The sequence below is a fragment of the Physella acuta genome, unplaced genomic scaffold, assembly GCF_028476545.2.
Source record: "Physella acuta isolate Inbredline_101_S28 unplaced genomic scaffold, ASM2847654v3 ptg000943l, whole genome shotgun sequence".
NCBI classification, from domain to species: domain Eukaryota; kingdom Metazoa; phylum Mollusca; class Gastropoda; family Physidae; genus Physella; species Physella acuta.
In genome coordinates this window covers 1-19,566 of record NW_026732460.1, presented here as the reverse complement: position 1 = coordinate 19,566, position 19,566 = coordinate 1, and the positions used below count along the sequence as shown (strand labels likewise).

General features: G+C 37.4%; 1 protein-coding gene across 1 annotated transcript in view; it reads right to left on the bottom strand.

Annotated features, from left to right (window-relative positions):
* The window catches only part of LOC131953732 (uncharacterized), a 73,764-nt gene extending 56,059 nt beyond the window's left edge, over nucleotides 1-17,705 (bottom strand). The window contains exons 1-7 of the mRNA XM_059317065.1: nucleotides 16,850-17,705; nucleotides 14,237-14,288; nucleotides 12,827-12,970; nucleotides 12,541-12,687; nucleotides 5,192-5,350; nucleotides 1,426-1,470; nucleotides 51-179 (exon numbers count right to left, since the gene is read on the bottom strand). Of these exons, the coding sequence (XP_059173048.1) occupies nucleotides 51-179; nucleotides 1,426-1,470; nucleotides 5,192-5,350; nucleotides 12,541-12,687; nucleotides 12,827-12,970; nucleotides 14,237-14,288; nucleotides 16,850-16,888 (715 nt within the window). The 5' untranslated portion in view covers nucleotides 16,889-17,705. The remainder of the gene's footprint in view (nucleotides 1-50; nucleotides 180-1,425; nucleotides 1,471-5,191; nucleotides 5,351-12,540; nucleotides 12,688-12,826; nucleotides 12,971-14,236; nucleotides 14,289-16,849) is intronic.
* Between the last annotated feature and the right edge of the window lie 1,861 nt (nucleotides 17,706-19,566).

Here is a 19,566-nt window from a genome sequence, read left to right as displayed (position 1 = left end):
GTACTGACATGAGGACAGTATTCAAAGACAAAAGTTACAACAGTACTCACGCTCATAGCACGTGCCGGCGTCGTTGTAGTGGTTGCTGTCGCAGAGACACACGCCGCTGATGTTGGCCGTGCAGTATGCAAACGCCACGCATTGGTTGGGTCCGGTACACGGTTCTCCGGCCAGGATTGCTGGGGTAAAATAACAAGACTTGCCGTCAATGTATGTTTATCTATCTATATATAGATATGGTCCCCATGAAGAGAATCTATCTATATATAATTCTCTTCATGGGGACCATACGAGACACCACCTAGCTTAGCCACCACCCTCATCCCCACCAGTCAGGTGAGCTGTGGTTCACCCCGAATGTTATACAATAGTGGAGCCGGTTCGAATACGTGACGGCTATTAGGGGCAGATAATTTATTTTTTTAAACGATTTGAAACTAAGGGGAGATAATAAGTTCTGCTTGATATTTTCATTGTCGTCTGCTTTCACTGGGCGGTGTGGGGGGGGGGGGGGGGGGGGGGGGGGGTAAGGCAGTATAAAGTTATTTCTTTCATTTTGCACAATAAAAAAGATTATTTTTTACTTTAAGTAGGCATATTTTGCTCAAAAATGGACGAAGAACCTAAAAAGATGTATTTTTGAAATAAAATATGTTGCTGATTAAGTTGATAGGCAAAATTGACTTAAAAAATAAATTTTAAAAAATATTTAAAAAATAAACCGGGAGTGATCTCCCCTAAACTTTCTCGAATATTCCTATATAAAATAACAGGGGATGGGAACTCGGGCTTTAGACATGATTTTTAATCCATTTTAAATACTTAAAGTTTTAAAAATAGAATAAAATCTCGTAGACAAATTAATTGCACACCAAGTGAACGCGAATAAAAAAGCGCATAATAGTGCGCAATATTATTAGTACTTTTAAAATTTACATTAGTTTTTTGAGAAATCGGAAGTAGCGTAAATAAGTACTTCGGGTCAACGAAAATTTCTCAAAATTTGACAGAAGGTAGAGAATTAGATCTTTTACTTACATATCAAATTTCATCAATCTATCTGAAATAGTACTCAAGTTATAGGCTTTTGAAAAATTCAAAGTAGAAAAAGTACCACTTCCGGTTATCCGAAATCGCTCAAAAGTTGATACGGATCTACGATTTTGATAAAATACTTGTATATGAAATTTCATCAACCTAGCTGTAACGGTACTCAAGTTATCGTGTTTACACACGGACACACACACACACACACACACACAGACAGACACACAGACATACGGACAAGATTGCAAAATTATGTTTTTCCGTATCAGTGAGGTGTAAAACGTCGAGATTTGCAAAAATCTCGATTTTTTTTTTTTGCACGATTACAAGACTTTCTCTATACTTCGTATATACGAGAAAGTAAAAACAACAACTCACGAGCTTTTGGTGGCACAGGAGTGACGTATGCTCCACTGCAGTAGTCTGTGGTGGAAGGAAAAATATACAGGTTGGAATTAAAGTAAAAGTAACGTTGTATTATATACAGGCCTATATGTGTACTACAGATTAAAAAAAAAATATTACAATTATAGAAAATTTATAGGAATGGGTGGCGGGTGAGGGTTCAATTTAGGTTGTATTATAATTGTATTATAATGCAGATGAATAAATTATGATGCTTGACTCAATACATGAAATGTGGGAACTTCATGGAGGGTTGGTCTACATTAATGGGGGGGGGGGGGGAGGGGGAGGCAATCGCCATAATAACTACAATGAAATCTCCCTCATTAGCCCACTCCACCCCAGCAGAATGTGTTGTAGAGAGTACGACTTACAAGAAGCCTATGTTTAGAATACCGTCCACCCTTATAAGAAGCCTATGTTTAGAATACCGTCCACCCTTACAAGAAGCCTATGTTTAGAATACCGTCCACCCTTACAAGAAGCCTATGTTTAGAATACCGTCCACCCTTACAAGAAGCCTATGTTTAGAATACCGTCCACCCTTACAAGAAGCCTGTGTTTAGAATACCGTCCACCCTCATAAAAAGCCTATGTTTAGAATACCGTCCACCCTTACAAGAAGCCTATGTTTAGAATACCGTCCACCCTTATAAGAAGCCTATGTTTAGAATACCGTCCACCCTTACAAGAAGCCTATGTTTAGAATACCGTCCACCCTCATAAAAAGCCTATGTTTAGAATACCGTCCACCCTTACAAGAAGCCTATGTTTAGAATACCGTCCACCCTTATAAGAAGCCTATGTTTAGAATACCGTCCACCCTCATAAAAAGCCTATGTTTAGAATACCATCCACCCTTATAAGAAGCCTATGTTTAGAATACCGTCCACCCTCATAAAAAGCCTATGTTTAGAATACCATCCACCCTTATAAGAAGCCTATGTTTAGAATACCGTCCTCCCTCATAAAAAGCCTATGTTTAGAATACCGTCCACCCTAATAAGCCGCTTGCCCTTGTCCGCCCATTCATTCATGGACTTTTTTTTTGGAAATATTTTATAATGTAATAGGTCATCCATTTATGACGTCCACAAAAATTTGAAATTCTAGACCCCTATACCACCCCCTCCCCTCACCCACTCCACACGCGTCCACAAAGTTGATTTTTCTCGGACTCCCCCCCCCCCCCCTCTGTGGACGTCATAAATAAATGACCCCTAGGTACGTTAAAAACTGTTGCTAATAATATATAGTAGTTCTTAACTTGGGTTGGACAGAACCCCAAGGGTTCGGTGAGTCAGTCTCAGGGGTTCTGCGAAGGTCAAGACTCATATAATTCACAATAGGATTTTGTCAGTGCGGACGATAAAACTATTAAGAAGGGTTCGGCGTATGCGCATATGAAACTGGTGGGGTTCGGTACCTCAAAACAAAGTTAAGAACCGCTGAAATAGCCCTACATAAAGCAGTTGTGTTTAGAATTATAAATTAAATAATAACTACAGTAATAAATCAACTTGATGTAAACACGCCCTTAATAAACCAACATCATAAATGCTCTACATATAACTCCACAAAGAAAGATTTATTCTTTGGAGGTAGTTTTAAATTTTAAACCGCTACATAAATACACATTACCTTGTCGTACAAACTTCATTCTACAAGGAACTTTATAAAAACACGAAATACGGATTTTATTATTGCGAAACAAATAATAAGTTTCAATAATACGAAATATGAAATAAAAACTAATTTCCCTTTTCGAACCGGACGGTTAATAGAACAAGTGAAGTAGAATTCATCTGTTTCTGTAAGTTCGGAATAGTGTGGTCAGCACTATGTCCAGCCAACTTTACTTTCCATAACGTGAGTTAGGTACCCATCAGAGCTGGATAGACTCAAGGACGTTCTACGGATTTAAACCCGGATTTGAACTGGAGAATTTCGGGTTAGCAGTATAACGCTCTACCGCTAGGCTACACTGTCCCTCCCCCCCCCACCCCAAAAATAATTAATATCTAATCCATAATACAAAAGTATTGCAATAAAAAATTTGATTTAAATAAATCATAGGCCTATAGACACGAATATCCAAACTTATATAACATTGCTAGTGCGTTTCAAGTTTTGTAACATGGGATAAAGTACTAAGCCTCGACATACACTATCTGTCTCCTACAGCCCACTTATCATTCTGTGCGCATGCGCTTGGCCCTGTCGGCACTTAACACTACGACGTGTGGGCATATGACGCGAGCGTGGATTAGGCTAATCCCTGTAGATCTATTTCTTCAGCCGTGTAACGGGGACATATGTGTGAGTGTGGCGTCACTGCAGACATGCTCGCACTTTTATAAGGGTAAAGTGCGGATATGACACTGAAATATTACAAATACTGTCTAAAGTCCTGGTGTGTTGTGTTTACTTCTGGCTAGAGCGGTTACAATTTGACTTATTGTAAACAGGAAAACGATACAAAATGTTATAAGCTCAGTAAATGACACGCTAGATAAAAGCTCGTTAATAAATTACAGCAAGCTAATGTAGTTAACTCACCCTATACACATATATATATATATATATATATATATATATATATATATATATATATATATATATATATATATATATATGTATATATATATATGTATATATATATATATATATATATATATATATATATATATATATATATATATATATATATATATATATATTTACATATACCTATATGCAAATATGTATATATGTACGTATATATAATTAAACATATATATACTTTATATATATGTATATATGTATGTATATATGTATATGTGTGTGCGCATATGTGTGTGTGTAAATATATATACATATGGATGTATGTATGCAAGCATGTGTGTGTGTTTGTGTGTGTGTGTGTTTGTCACTCAGTCATCGGTGGCCTACATATTTCCCTTGTATTAAACAAGTTCTGTTAAAGAGAAGTCCACCTTTAGATATCTCCCACGATTTAATAAGTCAGCTGTAACATTAATGACAGCAGTAACAGAAGGAATGTATCTCTGCCCGTATCAAAAGAAATAAATTCCTGGGTATAAATCCCCTAGTCACCGTCAAGCAAGGAGCTGTCGTGGGTTCTTTTTTTATTCACTTAACACCGTTTTAAAGATGATGGTTTTAAGATGGCTGAGTAGGAAGGGTGTAGTGTGTGTGTTGGACGGTTGGTGGGGAGGGGGGGGGGGGGTGAGGGGGTAGGGAGAGGTGGGGACCACCTTCGTGTGGTGCTTATGAAGTGATAATTTATGTCCAGATGTCGGCTTAGACGGCTGTCGTGTTCTAGATTATGGCTACTTTTATAAATATCGCGTGATTTATTTGTTGAGTATTTAAGATAATTTCTCCTGACTCCTATAGTTTGAAACAAAAGCACACCATTTTTGATATACCTGAGTGTATCTTTCATTGTGTGAGTATGTGTGTCTAGGTGTGTGCGTGCGTGTCCTAGATAGGTAATAAAATTAGATACAGATGTGATACATTCACAACAAAGGGAACCACATATGTGATACTCACACACAGTGGGAACTACAGATGTGATACTCACACACAGTGGGAACTACAGATGTGATACTCACACAAAGTGTGAACTACAGATGTGATACTCACACAAAGTGTGAACTACAGATGTGATACTCACACAAAGTGGAAAGATGTGATACTCACACAACGAGGGAATTACAGATGTGATACTCACACAAAGAGTAGTCCTGGGCGATGCACTCGTTCGGATCCATGGGGTCTATCCAATACTCTTCTTCCGTCTTCACGCGGTATCCGGGTCCGCATGCGCAGTAGCCGTTCACGCAATTGGCGTTTGGGTCTGTGCAGTTTTCCTTCGTGACACAAAGCTCTCCTGGTTTTCAAAGACAACAAAGATGTTCATGTTTGTGAAATTTTGTTTTCAAAGACAACAAAGATGTTCATGTTTGTGAAATTTTGTTTTCAAAGACAACAAAGATGTTCATGTTTGTGAAATTTTGTTTTCAAAGACAACAAAGATGTTCATGTTTGTGAAAGCACAAACACATAAAAAGTTACATGTAGTTATGTTTCATTGTACAAGCGTATATTGTTTAAAATTATAAATAGTCTTATTTGTAATTAAAAACAAAAATAACAGTACAAGACGATACATATTCGCTTCTGTTGGGTCAAACAGTTTTATATTTCTCTCATTAGCTTTGTACTTGGCCTATTATCCTACCAAGTACCTGAGTTATTATATCATCAATACTAATAGTTTCGCTGTCTGTGTATCTATCTATCTATCTATCTGTCTGACAAGAACGCTCTAGAGAAAACATAAGCAAATTAAAAACATGCATAGTTAAAAGAAAACGAAGTATGACGTCATATAGTAGAAAATAATATCAAGCCGGAGAGTGCACACAGTAATATGACGTCATTGATTCTCGAGTAAACATTGAATAGAAAGGCAATTTTGTCTAATCTAAGTGGTTTGCGTGAAGAGTTTCTTTCATACAATTCTTCGGGTAGGGGCGAAGCCCCACCCCCGCGTAAGAACGTCTGAGCCCCCCCCCCCCCCCCCTCCCCAACTCAAAAGAAATTTCCTCATCGATACTCTATAATAAAATTACCGCCTAATTAATGTGTCTAATCTAAAAAGTGGTTTTCTTGCAATTTCTTTAATGCAATTCTTCGCGTAGTGGCTAAGCGCGACACCAGTGTATCTTTCAGACTTTTTCCTCCCCGGAGGGGGGAACTTTTTCTAATCTAAAAAGCGTTTAGCGTGCAGTTTTTTTTTTCAAGCATCTCTTCCGGTAGGGGCGAAGCCCCGCCCAGATTCTTCCTTTAGTTTGTATGATCTACAAATGCGACCAGTGTTTCTTTCAGACTTTTTCCTCCCCGGAGAGGGGTGGGGGTAATTGAAATTTTCGGGGGCGGGGGTAGAACTTTCGGGGAGGGGGGCGGACACTGGAAAAAGTATATAATTATATTTCGTTGAATGGGACGGTAGACACGTTTTTTTTTTGGGGTGGGGGGGGGGGGGGGGGTGGGGGGGGGTGGGGGGGGTGGGTGGTGTGTGTGGGGGGGGGGGGGGATGGTGTGTGTGGGGGGGTGGGGGGGTGGTGTGTGTGGGGGGGTGGGGTGGTTTTAGTTTAGACTTTTTCCTCCCCGGAGAGGGGTGGGGGGTACTTGAAATTTTCGGTGGCGAGGGTAGAATTTTCGGGGATTGCGTGGACACTGGAAAAAGTATATAATTATATTTCGTTGAATGCGACGGTAGACATGTATTTGGGGGGGGGGGGTGGGGGGTGGGGGTGAGGGGGGGGTGGTGTGTGTGTGGGGGGGGGGGTGGTGTGTGTGGGGGGGGTGGGGTGGTTTTAGTTTAGACTTTTTCCTCCCCGGAGAGGGGTGGGGGTACTGAAATTTTCGGTGGCGGGGGTAGAAATTTGGGGGAGGGGGCGGGCACTGGAAAAAGTATATAATTATATTTCGTTGAATGGGACGGTAGACATGTTTTTTTGGGGGGTGGGGGTGGGGGGGTGGTGTGTGTGGGGGGGGTGGGGTGGTTTTAGTTTAGAGAAAAGAGACAGCACTATCAGCCTAGCGCCCGTTGTATCCTTCCTCAACGGGCCATTTTTCTCGTCTATAATAATAGTTTCGCTGTCTGTGTATGTATGTATCTATCTGACAAGAACGCTCTGTCTGATGACAAGAACGCTCTAGAGAAAACATAAGCAAAAATTCTATCTGACAAGAACGCTCTAGAGAAAACACAAGGAAATTAAAAACCTGCATAGTAATTCGAAAAACGAAGTATGACGTCGACACATTTAGCATAGAGTTGAAAATAATCTCAAGGCGGAAAGTGCACACAGTAATATAATGACGTCATTGATTATCGCGTAAACATTGAATAAAAAGGAAATGTTGTCTAATCTAAATGGTTTGCGTGAAGAGTTTCTTGCATACAATTCTTCGGGTAGGGGCGAAGCCCCACCCCCCGCGTAAGAACGTCTGAGCCCCCCCCCCCCCTCCCCAACTCAAAAGAAATTTCTTCATCGATACTCTATAATAAAATTACCGCCTAATTAATGTGTCTAATCTAAAAAGTGGTTTTCTTGCAATTTCTTTAATGCAATTCTTCGGGTAGTGGCTAAGCGCGACACCAGTGTTTCTTTCAGACTTTTTCCTCCCCGGAGAGGGGTGGGGGTAATTGAAATTTTCGGGGGCGGGGGTAGAATTTTCGGGGAGGGGGGGCGGACACTGGAAAAAGTATATAATTATATTTCGTTGAATGGGACGGTAGACATGTTTTTTTTTGGGGGGGGGTGGGGGGGGGGGGTGGTGTGTGTGTGGGTGTGTGTGTGTGTGTGGGGGGGGGTGGGGGTGGTGTGTGTGGGGGGTGGGGTGGTTTTAGTTTAGACTTTTTCCTCCCCGGAGAGGGGTGGGGGGTACTTGAAATTTTCGGTGGCGGGGGTAGAATTTTCGGGGAGGGGGTGGACACTGGAAAAAGTATATAATTATATTTCGTTGAATGGGACGGTAGACATGTTTTTTTTGGGGGTGGGGGTGGGGGGGGGGGTGGTGTTTGTGTGTGTGGGGGGGGGTGGGGGGGGGTGGGGTGGTTTTAGTTTAGACTTTTTCCTCCCCGGAGAGGGGTGGGGGTACTTGAAATTTTCGGTGGCGGGGGGTAGAAATTTAGGGGAGGGGGCGGGCACTGGAAAAAGTATATAATTATATTTCGTTCAATGGGACGGTAGACATGTTTTTTTTGGGGGGTGGGGGTGGGTGGGGGGGGGGGTGGTGTGTGTGTGGGGGGGGGGGGGGTGGGGTGGTTTTAGTTTAGAGAAAAGAGACAGCACTATCAGCCTAGCGCCCGTTGTATCCTTCCTCAACGGGCCATTTTTCTCGTCTATAATAATAGTTTCGCTGTCTGTGTATGTATGTATCTATCTGGTTGATGAAATTTCATATTTAAGTATTATATCAAATTTGTAGTTCTGTATCAACTTTTCAGTTTTTTCCGATAACCGGAAGTGGAACTTATTCTACTTTAAAATTTTCAAAAGCCTATAACTTGAGTACTGTTTCAGATAGATAAACTAAATTTCACATATAAGTAAAATATCTAATTCTCTGCCTTCTCTCAAATTTTGAATGCCTTCCTTTGACCGGAAGTAGTAATTTACGCTATTTCCGATTTCTCAAAAAACACAAATGAATTTATAAAGTACTAATAATATTCCGCACTATTATACACAAATTGTTTTTCGTTCACTTGGTGTGCAATTCTTTTTTCTACGAGATTTTATTCTATTTTTCAAAGTTTAAGTAATTAAACATGGATTAAACCACATGTCTATATCCCGAAATGTCACCCTCCCCCTTGTTTTATATGAGACAATTCGAGAAAGTTTTGGGGAGATTACTCCCGGTTTATTTTTTTATGTTGATTGTCCCTTAAATTAAAGGGGATCCAGAAATTTGAAATGAAATTCATACAATACGCATAATAAGTACCAGTTGTTGTATATAAACTAAAATTAAGCTATTAAGTCAAAGGTTTTTGATTTTTAAGTTTTTCAGATATTAAATTGTAGGTTTAAAAAATAAACGTGATGACAAAAATTTATTTACAAAAATTTAGTACCTTAAAGATACTATAATAAAATTATTTTTATTATATGACAACATTTATCAAATCATTTTTCTTTCTTTATTTGTTGCGTTGCAGGTAGTTTCCCATTAAACTTTATTTCTTTAAACATGGGAGGTAATTGACAGTCGTTTTCTTTAAAAATAAAAACAGTTCAATCATCCTTTACTATAATATTCGCCAAAAGTAATCAATTGGAATATAAGTAGATACTTTAATTTTATAAACTACAATCAAATGTATCAAATCAAATGTAAAAGCTCAACTGACCAACAAGGTGGGAGATGATATATTCAACACATCTAATTTGTAGATCTGTGGATACATGCTGCTTTTGATTATCGTTTTCACGTTTCTTCGTCGTCATCTTGGTCGACGTTCTCATACCAGTCAGTTATTGAGTTGTCTGATGTAAAGTGTGTTTTTCCGCATTGGTAGGCTGCTAGGTATTTATCTCCGTTAATTTGTCCGCATGGGTAGTCTGCTAGGCATTTTAGTCGGTGTGTTTTTTCCGCATTGGTAAGCTTGGTAGGCGTGTTTTGCATTTCGAACATTTTGGGCTTTTCAAACGGTTTCTGTGTTTGTGTGTTCCGTACTCGCCTTTCTTATCAAATTTATTGAGGCAACCACACGCTTGTCTGCTAGTTCCAGAGTTATAACCTGTGAGGGCTGACTTCCAGTTTTTGTTGTTGTTGGTCTTCTTTGTTTTGATGGTGTTGGTGTTGCTGTGGACTGCTGTCTTTGCAGTCGTTTTTCCCATGTGGTGTAGTGGAACTTGTGGTGCTCTCCTCACTTTTCCTTCTGATTTGTGTTGGTCAGCGTCCATTGTTGTCTGTGGTTGGGTGGTCTTGGGAGTAGCGACGTGTGGATTTCGGCTGTGTTGGTTGGTGCTGTTGTTCGCTGTGTTGGTTGGTGCTGTTGTTCGATGTGGTGGTTGGTGCTGTTGTTCTGTGTTCGTTGGTGCTGTTGTTCGCTGTGTTGGTTGGTGCTGTTGTTCGATGTGGTGGTTGGTGCTGTTGTTCACTGTGGTGGTTGGTGATGTTGTTCGATGTGGTGGTTGGTGCTGTTGTTCTATGTGTTGGTTGGTGCTGTTGTTCGCTGTGTTGGTTGGTGCTGTTGTTCGCTGTGTTGGTTGATGCTGTTGTTCGCTGTGTTGGTTGGTGCTGTTGTTCTATGTGTTGGTTGGTGCTGTTGTTTGTTGGTTGGTGCTGTTTTTCGCTGTGTTGGTTGATGCTGTTGTTCGCTGTGGTGGTTGGTGCTGTTGTGGCGGTGTTATCCTTAAGGCTAAGGAATTCTGGCTGTGGCTGGAGTTGTATTGTTTATTGTTGCTGGCGTTGTGTCATACACTGTGATGTAAGGTGGTTGTGCTGTTGTTTGTTAGGGTGAAGCGAGGTTTGGATTACTGCAGTGGTTTGTCCAGTGTTATGTGGATGGGCAATGATGACGGGCAGGCATCCTGCCTGTAATTACTGTTTAAAAAGTCCTTGTATTTTAGTTCAACATAGAGTGGTATATCAGATGACGAGTTTGGATAGGCAGTGATGCTGCGGTTGTCGGCGATTGCTCTCCCTGGCTTATTATTTATATTAAACATGTCCCTTATTTCTAAAGGGATCCAGAAATACGATTAGATTTGGTGAGTTTTACGAATGATATTTCACACAGGTGTTCAATATAATATTAATTAGAGGTAATAACTTTGAAGGTTTTAAAATGTAAGCATTTTAGAATATTAACTTGTAGTTTCAGAAAAATAAATGTTTGATTAATTTCAGTAATAGAAACACAAGTGTTGAATACTTCTGTAAAGAAATTGATCATTTTCCTTCTTCACGAAAAGATTTATTAAATTAAGCTTCACTTAAGGTGTTGCATTTTAGGTATTTTCCCATTACATGTTATATTTCTGTACATGGGAGATAACAACTCATCGTTAGTGAAAAAAAAATCAATCGAAGTATCAATAAATTAATTCTTGTAACATTTGCCAAAAATAATCGATTTGTATAGAAGTTAATGTTTTCAATGTATAAGTCACAATCAAATTAAAAATATCAAATGCAAGAGCTCAACTGACGAAATAGCTGCGAGATGAATTTAGCACAACAAACCTTTAAAATGGTTGGTAGATGCTGGGGTACACGTTTAAGAACATGCTGTTCTTGGCGATCGTCTCTAAACACTAATATCGTCTTTAGAACTCCATCATCGCTCGATAATGAACGGTGTAAGTACGCTATGTATCGGTACTAATACATCTTTGGTAAAGCTTTAAGGCTCAATCGGCTAGAACACCTAACATGCCCCTTACAATATTTTAAAGTTTTACAATGTATTTAATGATAGTATACACTATTTAAATTATACATTCAAACAAAAGTGGTGACCTATTGGGGTCGACAATATAAAAATAAAACGTTTGTTTACTATTTAACCATTCACGTCCACTTTAAGCTGCAATCCCACCCCCGATAGGATCATACAAAATTGTTCTCGTAAAAAATACTTACACAACTTACATTAAATAACAATTTCTGTATGCTTGTAGATATAGAATAATACATTACACACACTAGCTCATGCACGCCGCACACACACAAACATACACTCACACATACAGACAAGATTGAGAAACAAGGTTTTTCCGACCCAGGAAAGTGTTAATTAAGCGGATTTGATTTTTCGCACGATTACAGTACTTTCTCTGTACTCCGTCTACGTGGGAGTAAAAAGACGTTCAAGTACTGTTAAAAGACTATTCTTGAAGACAACAGATATTTGTTAAACCATAGTTTTTGTCGGTACATTATCAGGGTTTGGATTTTTATGTTAAGCCTATCTTGATGTAGAGTTAATGCCAGGGTTAGGGTTAGGGTCATGGTTAAGGTTAAGATTTCAAAGCATTCCTATAAATAGCCTCAAGTTTTTTTTTTTTAAAATCACAAATGAAGTAACCTTAATTTAAGGCTTAATTGACGGCGCGGTTGAATTGCAGAGCGCTCGGCTGCTAACTTGAATGTTTCTTGTTCGGATCCCGGTTAGGACTTGTGACTGTAGGACGTACCAAAGTCTATCCAGCTCTGATGGGTACCTGACATGCGTTGGGGAAAGTTAAGGCTGACCCCACTATCCCTTCAACAAAAATAGGAACTTTACTGCTGCTGCCCAATGGATCGCTAATTTTAAAGAGGAATCTTTCCTTTTTCTAAGACGTTATAGAGTCAGGGTTAGGGACATGGTTATGGTTGAGATCTCAAAGCTGTTCTATAAATAGTCGGACGGGTTGTTCACAAATCAAACAACCTTTTGACTATTTTCAAGGCTAACAAATTTTTTTTTTATATAAAACTAAAAATAAACACACACAAACGACCAAAGAAAAACAGAATAGTATTTACACAAATACAAAATCAGCTTACCAATGACGTTGCCCGTGGGGAAGGAACATTTCTGGAACTCTTCGACATACCGGAAGTGCACCTGGCATTTGCATATGCCAGTCTGACATATGGCCATGACAGACAGACATTTTTCATTGTTGATGCACGAGTCCCCTATACCAACGCCTGTTTAAATATTTCAGATTTTGTCATTTAGTTCTACATTATCATTTCAAAAAAAAATATGTATAAAAATAATTTAAGTACAAAATTATATACAAAAAAAAAAAAAATGGAAATTCCCCTAAAAATAAAATAACGTCACCTTTTTGACACTCGACAGCCCTTCTGTCGTAGACTAGACCTTTGTTACATAGACACCTGTAGCCTTGACAGCCGTTAGGCCGACAAGATGAGCCTTTGGTCGCTTTACAGTCGGCGTCGGTTGAACAGGATTCTTTAAAGCCAGCTGGGGTGTACATGTAAGATGTACAAGTATGATGTACAAGTATGATGTACAAGTGTGATGTACAAGTGTGATGTACAAGTATGATGGACAAGTATGATGTACAAGTATGATGTACAAGTATGATGTACAAGTATGATGTACAAGTATGATGTACAAGTATGGTGTACAAGTATGATGTACAAGTATGATGTACAAGTATGATGTACAAGTATGATGTACAAGTATGATGTACAAGTATGATGTACAAGTATGATGGACAAGTATGATGTACAAGTGTGATGTACAAGTATGATGTACAAGTATGATGTACAAGTATGATGTACAAGTATGATGTACAAGTGTGATGTACAAGTATGATGTACACGTATGATGGACAAGTATGATGTACAAGTATGATGTACAAGCATGATGTACATCCGTGATGTACAAGTATGATGTACAAGTATGATGGACAAGTATGATTTACAAGTGTTTTGTACAAGTATGATGTACAAGTGTGATGTACAAGTATGATGTACAAGTATAATGTACAAGTATGATGTACAAGTGTGATGTATACGTATAATGCACAAGTATGATTTACAAGTGTGATGTACAAGTATGATGTACAAGCATGATGTACAACCGTGATGTACAAGTATGATGTACAAGTATAATGTACAAGTATGATGTACAAGTGTGATGTATACGTATAATGCACAAGTATGATGTACAAGTATGATGTACAAGTATGATGTACAAGTATGATGTACAAGTGTGATGTACAAGTATGATGTACACGTTTGATGTACAAGTATGATGTACAAGTGTGATGTATAAGTTAATGCACAAGTATGATTTACAAGTGTGATGTACAAGTATGATGTACAAGTATGATGTACAAGTATGATGTACAAGTGTGATGTACAACCGTGATGTACTGGTATGATGTACAAGTAAGATGTACAAATAAGATGTACAAGTTTGATGTACAAGTATGATGTACACGTATGATTTACAAGTATGGCAAGTTTACAGATAAATGCACAAGCATGACAAGTATACATATAAATATACAAGTAGGCCTATGATACGTTTAACCATATGAAAGTGTTTTGTCCGAAGTATCATTATACCATTCATACAAACGTACACAACAAAGATGACACATGTATCTTTATAAATAAGTTATTGTTTATCTTTTACATTTTGCCACTGAAAAATGCTATAAAAGAGTACTAGCTGAATCCTTTGTATTTTGAATGATAAAACTTTAACTGTACTTACCTCCCTTCGTGAAGTCCAGCAGACAAGCTAATCCCATCAAGAATAAAAATAACTAAGGGGAGAGAAGTCAATCTTTTGTCACAAGAAAATATACTTTTATATAATAAAATAGAAAAAAAGATATTTAAATAGAATTTTACATTATTTCAAACAAAAATGTATAACATTTTAAAAAATAGAAATGATGATTATTTAGTATTTTTTTTCATGTTTTAAAATATATTTATTTATCAACTGGCGCCCAAAGCTAGACCTTTAAGGTTAACGCTATATAAGGGAGAGCCATACTTCACTGTTATTGTAAAAGGTCCCAATATTTTTGCGTCTCGTCAAAACATTTTTTTTTCAAAACATTAACGAAAGGTAGTTCAGAATGAAAGCTTGAAAGTCTGACCAATACCATTATACAACCCCTCTAATTCTAATGCATAACTAATGTATTAGAAAAAAAACAAAAACATAATGAAACATTAAATTGAAAAAATGAAAAAAGGATTTTAACGTTATTTATTAGATTTTAAACACGATAATCTTACAGTTGTATTGCTTTTTTTATAGGCTACATTCACTTTGACTATGTAATAGTTAGTTTTAATAAACAAGGTACAAAAAAAATAATAATTTCAAAACTGAGCTTTATATAAATTTAAAAAAATTGACCAACTGAATAGATCTTTTGTTTTAGTTTAAGAAATTCAAGAAATGGCCATCAGGCTGATTGAATAAAAAAATATTTTATATAACTGTTATACAAATCTTTAGAATAACAATCTTCAGAATACACTGGAAATATCAAAATAAAAACACACTTGCTTTCTTTAATTCAATCTATGGTCAGTCATGAGATCTCTAACTTAATTATCTTAGCGACGAAGTTTTAATTAAAGAAACCATGTTTTTTAAAATGCCATTTTCAGTAGATTCAAAAGCGAGTTATAATAAGGGTAGTAGTATTTGTTTTATTTTCCATTTTTTATTCATTCGTTCAAAATAAAATTGACACTACGTAGGCTATAACTAAAATTATCTCGATTTAAACAGGACATATAGGGCTGGTAAGTAGGTCACCAACCAGTTCTATAGCTCATGCAGGTTTTATTGAGCCGCATAACTGGTTGGTGGCCTACTTACCAGCCCTAAAGTTTATGATCGCTAAAGGAGAGTTATCCGCCCCTACTTAGTTCGTGAACAACTCCCATACGAGAAACCAGCCAACCGTGACAAACAGTTCACACACAACGGTGAGTTGATCTAGTGATCGCTTGAGATATGTTACTAAATTTAGAAATCTTAGAATTAAAATGTAATAACATTGGTTATCTAATTAGGTTTAAAAAAAAAAAGAATTTTCATGCATTGTCATCGAAGAAAAAGGTAACTGGAGAGTTTGAACGAAATCGCTGCATTAGAAGTGGGTCAAAAGTGAATTAAAAGGTTTACCAAAAACCTACAGACATTAGACTAAATAAATGCTTGTAAAATATGAATATATCTATTATATATATATATATATATATATATATATATATATATATATATGATGTACTGAACATGTCAGCAACATTAAAAAAGCGATTCAATATATAGCAGTGACAACATTTGTATTGTAGTATAACTGAACTCTTAAAATATGGCATTCAGTTATAGGAGAGGGTGTCGAGTGGTAGGGGTAGAAGAAAAAGTTGGCGACCAAATTTAGAAGAAAACAACTTTAAAATGAGATAACCGAAGGCGGCTCGCTGTAAAACTTGACCAGTGTAAACAAACTTTGAGAATTGTTTTCTGAGCTCAAGCCGCAGTGTAGGCGTGATTTTTTCTTCTTCTTCTTCGTTCTTAATTTTTTTTGTTGGAATGGATCGAGCCTAATCTGCGAGAGTGTTCGAACTCGAGATTTTTTCGAATTTAACAACCATGAGCTTTGCCGACTCAACAACGCCTCCAACACAATTAAGGATACGTGTCAACTGATTATGCGCCATTGAGACCATTGACTCCGATTTCAGCCTGCTTTCCTTTTTGGATTTGCTTCCATAGCCTTTGTCCAACCAAGAACAAACTACAAGACGTGATTGGAACTCGGACCTTACCCTGCCCTATCAGCTTTTGTTTCCCGGCTTTAGAGATTTATCATCATGTATAACTAAAACCTAAATATTAACCTATCTCATAACACTTAACCAAAAGAAAACTGTAACCCAACACTAAACACATCCTAGCTTTTAGGGTATCCCTATCCTTAAGCCTAACCATTAACGTAACCATAATAAGGGGTTTTTGCATTAGGCCAGGTCTCAACCGATGTGTTAACTGAGGGCGTCACCCTATTTCTCTCTTCCCCCCCCCCCCCATTTAATTTTAAATCATCGGTTTGGTGTCATCCTCTCCCCTTTCTCCCTATTATTTTAACTAGATAAATAATGACTTTAAAGTAAGTTTGACGATTTTTTCGAATTAGCGTCATACCTTTAAGATGATGTCACTCGGTGCGTACCGCCCCCTCCCCCTATCTTTTACCCCCCCCCCCTGTGACGCTGCTACCTCAAATTAAAGTGCCACCAATCCCAACATACCAATATAGTATACATTACATTTTATAATATTTTTTTATCTTACCTTATAAGAAAACACATTGCAAGTCAAGACGGATTTCATTGTTAATCCAAATCTCTCAAAACAAACCGTACACTAATCAAATGATTTAATCCGCAGCCCTGGGTAGGATTGTCTTATGTCAACATGGTGCTGGTACTCCGGTGATTTTATACTGCTAACAAATGCTGTACACATTAAGTCTGGTGCATTTTCAACGCTACATCATTCAAATTAACATCCGAAGAAATGATATATTAGTGCCTGCATCCTATTAAATTCTTAGTTTTCCAAACAGGCACAAAAAAAATCTAGTATAAAAAATTCTAATTACTTTATATTATCCTCACAAGTTCATAAAAGTATTTTTAAATTATGATTTCAATTTTAAAAAACACAAATTTAGAGTTAATTTCTTTAAATAAAACAATAAAAATAAGTGTCCTTGCATGTACTAACCATAATACACACAGCTTTCAACGGGGTTCACCAAAAGTATGTAAACAATGATTTATTTGTTTTGTTTACTCTAAAAAAACCGAGCACAGTTTTTCTGTTTACCGGAGTGACTGCAGCAGAAGTGTGTCTGCCCCGGTATGTTACCTGCCCCGAAACAATTCCTATTGTCGTCTGCAACTTTTTAACGGAACGTCAGAAACCACTTCACATACATAACTTCATCAGCAATTCAAATTCCTGTTAGCAGTTTATTCATTTGAAATTTTATACAATTTTTAAAAAATAAATTCGCCGTAATTCGTATCAACTGTACCTTAATCAAGTTGCATATTACGCATTGCATTTTAGGAATTCAAATATTTAACCTAACTTTAAAAAATTTCAATGTTTAACATTTGAGAATCCACCGTTTGACCTAGCACATGAGAATCCCACCGTTTGACCTAGCACATGAGAATCCCACCGTTTGACCTAGCACATGAGAATCCCACCGTTTTATGAGAATTCAAAAGTTTAACTTAACACCTGAGAATTACAATGTTCAACCTAGCATTCGACTATTCAAACGTTAAACCAAGTACTTAAAAATTCCAGGGTTAAACCCAAATCTAATCACCACGCGAGAATTTAGACTTTGTTTTTTTATGAAGTTTTTTTCTCACACGTAAGTTTTTGACTACCTGGTGGGTGAGGCGGAGGGACAACATGGGTCATCCATCATGCCTTTTATGGCAGGGGTAGGGGTGTCTGTCTCTCTCTATACTTCTGTTGTCGCCCTTCCAACTAAGACTGCTAAAAATGTCTCATTTTAAAGGAAATTGCTTATTATAAGATAGCATGTTTGAAAATATTATTGAATGCAATTTTTAAAATGTGAATAAAATGCAGGTGTAGTTGAAACTATTATAAGATAGCATATTTGAAAAAAATATTGTGTTTTGAAGAATTTTTAAAAATATGAATAGAATCAGGGGCGTAGCGGGAGGGGGGGGGCGGGGGTGCGGACCGCACACACACACACACACACACACACACACATATATATATATTTACTGGGGGGGGGCGTGACACCATTAAGTGCCGCACCGTGTGATACCAGACCTCGCTACGCCACTGAATAGAATAGAGGTGTAGTTGAAACTATTGTAAGATATTATATTTGAAAAATATTTAATTTTAAAAATAATTTTAAAAATCTGAATACAATACATGTGTAATTGAAACTATTATAAGATAGCATATTTGAAAAAAATATTATTGAGTTGTTTTTTTTAAATCTTAATAAAAATCCGGGACTGTGGCAGAAATATTTACAGTTGCTGCCTGTTCCGAATGACGGAAAACTACCATTGTGAACAATGTAGGGTTTTCGTGATGGAGGAGCGACTTGTTCCAAGTGTCGGAACGCAGATTAATATCGCCGCGACTCCCATTACGTTGATGGCTCCATGAGTATACACGTGCGGCGCATGCGCAGATGACTTGTTACACGGAATCACCAGAGGCGTAGAAGGGGGGGGGGGGAGGGAAGGGGTCGATACGACTCTGAGAGTCATGGGAGAGATAATAAATTAGGCAGCCTACATTAAAGGTAACAACTGTTAGATCTAGAGATAACGTAACAGTGCTAAAGCTGAACGATCAAAAGCTGCTATCTTTAATTAAGGGCAGGTTAAACCCCCCCCCCCCCAATACATATTTAAGTCAGAAATGTTGATTTTTGAAAATCTATTGTTTCTGAAACTACATTCAATTCTGAACATTTTTGTATAATCATTTTGCAAAATTTCGTATTGCTAGTATTTTTTAATAATTTTTTAATTAATGAGAATAATGACATAATTCACCTATATTAAGCAACATTTAGCAACATAAAAATTAAAAACTAACTAAAATAGATGTTCTTATTGCTAAGTAAGAGGCCCAATTCAAAAGAATGGATGCAGCGTCTCATTGGACAATCACGTATGCTGCCAACTTACCTTTTACATGAGTTATTTGATGGTATAGCCAACCGATCTCTGAGCTAGAGATACTTCTCAGTTAACTAGTAAAATGGTTGTCTTTGTACGGAGGAACCTATGGTTTACATTTGTTCTTCTTATTTACTAATATTTAGGAAGAGACCCACGCTTTTCTTTATAGTAATTTAAATAGTGGTGTCTAATATTTAGGAAGAGACCCACGCTTTTCTCTTTAGTTATTTAAATAGTAGTGTATAATTTATTTTCTACTTTTTAGTGCATTATTACATAAAAGCTTGTTATTAAAACGTTTTTTTT